The sequence below is a fragment of the Rhipicephalus microplus genome, chromosome 5 (assembly GCF_043290135.1).
Source record: "Rhipicephalus microplus isolate Deutch F79 chromosome 5, USDA_Rmic, whole genome shotgun sequence".
Lineage (NCBI taxonomy): Eukaryota > Metazoa > Arthropoda > Arachnida > Ixodida > Ixodidae > Rhipicephalus > Rhipicephalus microplus.
The window spans coordinates 60,210,710-60,216,709 of record NC_134704.1 but is presented as its reverse complement, the minus strand read 5'-3'; the positions used below and the strand labels follow the sequence as shown (position 1 = coordinate 60,216,709).

At 45.5% G+C, this 6,000-nt stretch overlaps 1 protein-coding gene across 6 annotated transcripts in view; it reads right to left on the bottom strand.

Annotated features, from left to right (window-relative positions):
- Nucleotides 1–1,184: 1,184 nt before the first annotated feature.
- LOC119174491 (uncharacterized) overlaps nucleotides 1,185–6,000 on the bottom strand; it is a 791,579-nt gene continuing 786,763 nt past the window's right edge. For all 6 annotated transcript variants that reach the window (XM_075895551.1, XM_075895552.1, XM_075895556.1 and 3 more), the window contains 2 exons: nucleotides 5,592–5,760; nucleotides 1,185–3,581 (listed from right to left, as the gene is read on the bottom strand). In XM_075895551.1, the coding sequence (XP_075751666.1) occupies nucleotides 1,792–3,581; nucleotides 5,592–5,760 (1,959 nt within the window). In that variant the 3' untranslated portion in view covers nucleotides 1,185–1,791. The remainder of the gene's footprint in view (nucleotides 3,582–5,591; nucleotides 5,761–6,000) is intronic.

Below are 6,000 nucleotides of genomic sequence, written 5' to 3'. Positions count from 1 at the left end.
ACGCAGTTATTAAGCCCCCCCCCCCCCTACACACACACACACACACACATCACAGCCTGCGCCGGTGAGAGAAGACATTCGATAAAAAGAAATTACCTCGGTCCTGCCGTTTCCACGGCTCTTTCGTTGAACACACTGCTCCACGCAGCAGTCTGAAGTCACAGGACAGCGGCGATTGTCTTTTGCACCCATGACAAGACGGCGGTGGATATTTGTGGCGTAGTAAACAAGTACACTTTGGATATCCCCTATTCTTGTACTCCTGATGGTTCAAAATTCTCTCTTCTAAATATTCAATTCAATAAGTGATTTGATATATTTTAATAAGTGAATCAGTTCAACGATATACACTGCGTTCCTACCAAGGAAAAAAATTCCTTTAACTTCATTTTAAACTGTGGGTCACTCTGGCAAGTTGGCTTTAGGCATGCAATGCTCTGCATTTGGCTTTATGATAGACATTCTTATTAACACTATGACACCAAGTCCTGATAAAAGACATTCTTCAAAAAGCACCATCAATTAAGGATGAATTAGGGGTGCACTTTAGTCTGGCTGCATAAGCCTCTTAGGGAACTGGAACGATTGCTGGAGTTATACTTGCCACAACCGAATATGATTACTATCACATACGCTGTAGTGAGGGACTCTCGATTACTGTCAGCAAACTGGGCATTTTTGTGCACCTAAACCTAAGCATAGAGGTGTTTTTCACATATCAGCTCTCCGTAAAATGTTGCCACAAACATTGGGAATTCAAACGACACTCTGGAGCAGTGTGGAAGCTTAAATTTTATGGTGGAATGAGGTGTAAAATTTGCGGCCAACTTGACTTATCAGTGATATCACAAATTTTGCCATTATAATGCTGCAGCTAATAAGCTGCGAGTATGATTATCACTGCATACGTATATTAAGTGCTAGGCCTGGCACCCCTTCTACACCTCCTACACAATAAGGCGTAATGCCACGTAATGTGCCATTGCAGCTAGCTAACCAATAAGACAAAAAAAATACTCTTCATCCTGGCATGCAGTTCACTAGTGGTTTTGAAGACCTAAATGCCTTCATAAAACATCAGCGTAGTGGGTTAAAAAATGTTGGACTGCTGGAAACGCAGCATGCAATGTTTGCCTGCAGCATAACCACAAGCTGTCCTCCAGAGCATCAAAGCAAGAACATGATTTTATATTGCATGTACAATGTTTATTGCTGTTATCAAAATATCTACAATACCATCTGTTCAGCCATTGTTGTACACAAACAGGCCATAAATACAATGGTCTAGGTGAGCTGTGACAAGCACCTGTCACAAATTGGGTTGAGGGCATGTTATGCCCTCGCATGCCTCAGGGAGCACATGCACTACTGCACAATGCCATGTTACAATTATATACAGTTCACAACAGTGAATGAGCTCTAGAAGGAACAATACACTGTCTATACAGAGCATAAACATGCTAGAAACAAATCGAACAGTATGGAACAACACAGAACACTGGACAACAAAAATCTATACAGATCTCGTAAGCTTCTCAGCAGGCTATTTGGCACATATACAAAAGTTCATCATGCAAAGTTGGTGAATAGTTAAATACATGAGAGTGTGAGTTTTCAAAAGAACTCGAAAACTTCTTAGAGTCACAGGGACTCTGAGCTCATATGCGGCGTACGTGCAATTAGAGGGCAACAGTGGTGGCAGCAGAAAGACTGCACAATTACTATTGTCTCGGTTACAGCAAAACAGGCACAAATGGCATAAGAACACGAAAATCCTCTCTCTCCTCATATTTACACATACGATTCTTCACCACCTGTGCTGCTGCTCACTGACTCTGTCCGTTGGTGACTCGACAACACACCGTGGGGACCTTCCCGCTCGCTGGAGCAGGCAGAGTCCGACAGGCCGCTGTTGCTGCCCGTACTTCCATCTTTCCCCGCTGAGGTTTTCTGGCTGAAGATGCTCCTCAGCTGAGCTACACTCCAGCTGATTTCCTTGGGAAAGTCGTATAATGACTGTGGCTGGCACCGGTCATGAAATGAGGACACTACGACACACTTCCCACGATTCACAAGTTGAGAATCTTTCACATGAACCGGAGGATGGTGCCTGAGACGAATGCCAGTGCCATCGCTGGCAGTGCGGTGCACAGGCTGGTGGGGCTTGGGTGGAAGAGGAGGCGGTGGGCTTTCAGATATGCCTTCATCACTGCTATCCACTTTGACAAGAATGGCATGATGAGTGTCGCCCGCAACATCCAGCTGCTCATTGTATATCCTCAAGGATTCCTCGTACAGCTGCAGAGCTTTACAGCTGAGAGATAAAGGCTCAGTCTGAGGTTCCTCAAGCAATGTGTCATCAGCCTGAGAGATAGCCTGTGATCTCCTTAGCAGTGTGCGGCGTGTCATGGCTTCTTGATAGCTGGGAGGCTCCATGGGCTTGCTGCTTGATGACCGGTGGACCGCAGCTACGGTGCAGTTGGGAGACTGGCGTCGGCAGGGACTCGTTCGTGAACGGTTTGACCCTTGCGATCTACCCGAATGGGCTGACTCATGCGACCGGTGAGATCTCTGGCTGCCTTCAGAAGAAGAGCTGCACACACTGTTCACGCGCGGTGGCGTATGAACGCTTGCCAGAGAGTCTGCCTTGACCTTTACTGTTATGTCGTGTGGCCTCGTTGTCATGGTGCTGCTCACAGGTTGGCAACCGTCTTGTCCCACACTTTTGTTCATTGGACCGTCCTGGATGTGATCGATTTCATCTATCTTCGAGGTGGACTGACTGCGCTTCCAGTCAACACTGTGCATCTGATTGGCAAACCACAGTGCGTGTCTATCAGGTGTGGCAGTGGGAGTGTCAAACTTCTTTGTTCTTTCCCAGTTAGTACTTTCCAATGGGGGTCTGGGGGCTTTGCCTTTACAATGTTGAGGCCGTCGCTTTGGTTGCTCTTCACCCATATACTTCTGCAGCAGACTTTCTTCGGAGGCACTCCTGATAAGGTTGCTGCATGGCCTGCTCACATCCACTGCCGACTGCATGGCATTAGCTCTCTGCTGGCGTGCACGGCTTTTGCGCCAGCGAACGAGGGGGTCGTTTCCCATGACAGTGTCTTCCTCAATGGGACGATCGTTCTCGCGATAGTTGCAAGACTTGGAATACTGAAGCAGTTGAGACCGGGCGTCCCTCGAGACTGGAGATGAGCGAGCATAGAAACCGGCAGACGAAATAGTCTGGTGCCGGGAGTGCTTTGGTGCCTCCCCGCCACACTTTCGGCGCCGAACTACGTCGTTGCAGGAGCCGTCAATGCTAACACCGTTGCTCCGACCGTAGGTGGACTCCTGGACGCCAACGGCTTCTAAATGTGGCACGCTCTTCGTCATACCCTGAAGCGCAGAATTGGTGTTCTCCATTTCGACATCATCTTCAGGGGTGTACAGCTGAGTGTCACTGAGGGTGAGACCAGAATCTCTGCTGAGATTTGTCAACGACACTTTCGTCCTGTTTGGCAACTTGGGACTAGAATCCTCCATGAGGGCCCTTTCAAGACTGTCAATTGAAGAGTCATCTCTTCGGAAGGCACCTAGGAGCAAACAAAATAACAGCACTGTCAGAAGGGCAGCACGACACTGAAGTCAGATACTATATATTTATTTATTTTCAAGTACTGCAGCCCAATACAGGGCTATTGCAGGAGTGGGGTACATTTACATGAACAAAATACACTGATTACAAGGTTGACGAAAAAAAAAAAGATTTATTATAACAGTGCGTCAACAAATTCCGACAACGATAATTCACGAATACTACCGGGTAAGTCATTCCACATTTCAATAACTCTAGGAAAAAAACTGTTTTTAAAAATGTTCGTATGTGTAAAGAAAGGCTATAAGTTGAGGCTGTGGTAACGTCTAGTTGAAAGAGTATCAGCATATGAGATGTAATCATCTGAAGATAGTCGACAAGATGAGTGAAGAAATGAATGCAATAGCTTCAAAGAATCTGTATCCCGTCTGGTGGATAGGAGAGGGAGTTTCAAGGAAGTCATTGCTGATGAAGGTGAAAAGTTATGATCATAGCGATGGCAAATGAAACGAACCGCCTTCCTTTGAACAGATTCAGTTCATATTGTGGTATGTAAACGTAGCAGACATTCAACCAAACAGTGCTCCCAAGAGCAGTTTAGTGAGAGAAAATTACGAAGTTTTGCAGTCCTAAAAGGGCTATATATACCTTTTCCCGACTATTGATGAGTTAACTCATAAGAATTTCTAACAGTAGGACCGTCGAAAACTATAATAGTCTTTAAAAAAAATTGATCTTATGTGGAACAAATGACGACTATATCCTCTGTAGTTGTGTTGATGCGACATGGCACCACTTCCAAGTTTTTGTAACAATTACTCTTCCCCCTCCTTTGACATCCTCAATTTCATTGTATTGCCACCTGTGGCACCTCGCATGCTACCTCTCTTAAAGGGGATCTGAAATGCTTTTTCAAGTAACCACGGAATAAATTCACTGGAAAAGCTTATTGCCTCACGAATTCAATGCCGCAAAATTTTTAAGAATCTGTCCAGTACAAAGTGGAGTTACAAAGGTTTGTCGCATGCTGCAATTGCATTCTCTCTCCTCTCGTCCCGACGAAAGCGCTGGAAGCTAAGCAGGGAGGGATGGCAGGGCCACAGAAAAACGTCACATGCGCCTCGTGACCTTGAGCACTTTTTTTTTTTTTTCAAATGCATCGCTTTTTCAGTGTGAGCGCGTGCGCGCGTGGACACGTTGCTGCCTCCCGCGAAGATCTCTGCTACAAGCAAGCGCGCCATGTTCAAATCAGCCAATGGCTGATACATGGGTGACTCACGTGCGATTTTTGGGCATATTCTGTGATTTGTCAAGAGAAGAGAATTCACAATTATCAGCTGACTGATAATTGTGAATTCCCGGCCACGTGCTGTGCTATAATATTTGGCTCGCTTGTTGTCGGGAGCCTCTGCTACCGATAGGCAGCGTTTTCTGACCATGCTCAAAAAGTGTTACAGGGCCCCTTTAATGATAATTATTGGGGTTTAACGTCCAAAAATCACGATATGATTATGACAGACGCCATGGTGGAGGGCTCCAAAAATTTCGACCTTGGCGGGTTCTTTAACGTGCTTGTAAATGTAAGAACACGGACCTCCAGCGTTTTTACCTCCACTAAAAATGAAGCCACCACGGTCAGATTCGATCCTGCGGGTCAGCAGCCTAGTGCTTTAGCCACTAGACCATGGTAGCAGGTGTGCTGCATTTCTTCACGCAGTTAGAAAAACAGAGCAACATAATTTTACTGAAGTAATTGTACCATTTTATTCCCCAAAACAAAGAAAAAGCTCTACAACGCGAGCAAAGAATGATTCTAGTCATTTTGGCAAGTCTTTTTCGTTTCTTTCTGTCGCGAAAGGGTTAATGGGAGTAGGCTGTGTGAGGAAAGTACATACAAACATAACTGCAGCATTCGCGAGTGTTCAACCTCGCAATAAGTAGAGTACTCTGAGGACATAACTACAATGCAAGGCAAAAGCGTTTGTATGCAAATGCAACAACCACTTACTTCCACTTTCTTGCAAGCTGTGAGGGCTGTCAGACTCCTCTGCTCCAGAGTCTTGAATTGAGGGGTCCTTCTGTGGAGGCTCTCCAAATAGCGTAAGCAGGTCCTTGCCAAAAATGTCCACACTGTTTTCAATCAGATACTCTACCAGCTGAGGCACTTGCTCAGAGATCTGCGAAGAGCAAAAAAGAAAAAAGAAAAAAGAAGATGCACAGGACACTTAGGAATGTGTACTTCTGTAACAAGTAACAGGGGTGTTTGAGGGTACTTTGTGAAGTTGCTGTCTGGAAACTAGTGAAGCAAGAATGTCACTTCTTAGTGATACATAGGAATGCATGTTACATGTGCTCACACTAGTTCACTTCTCATGCTTGTAGCAGTTTGACTAACAATTGATGTTTCACAATGGCAA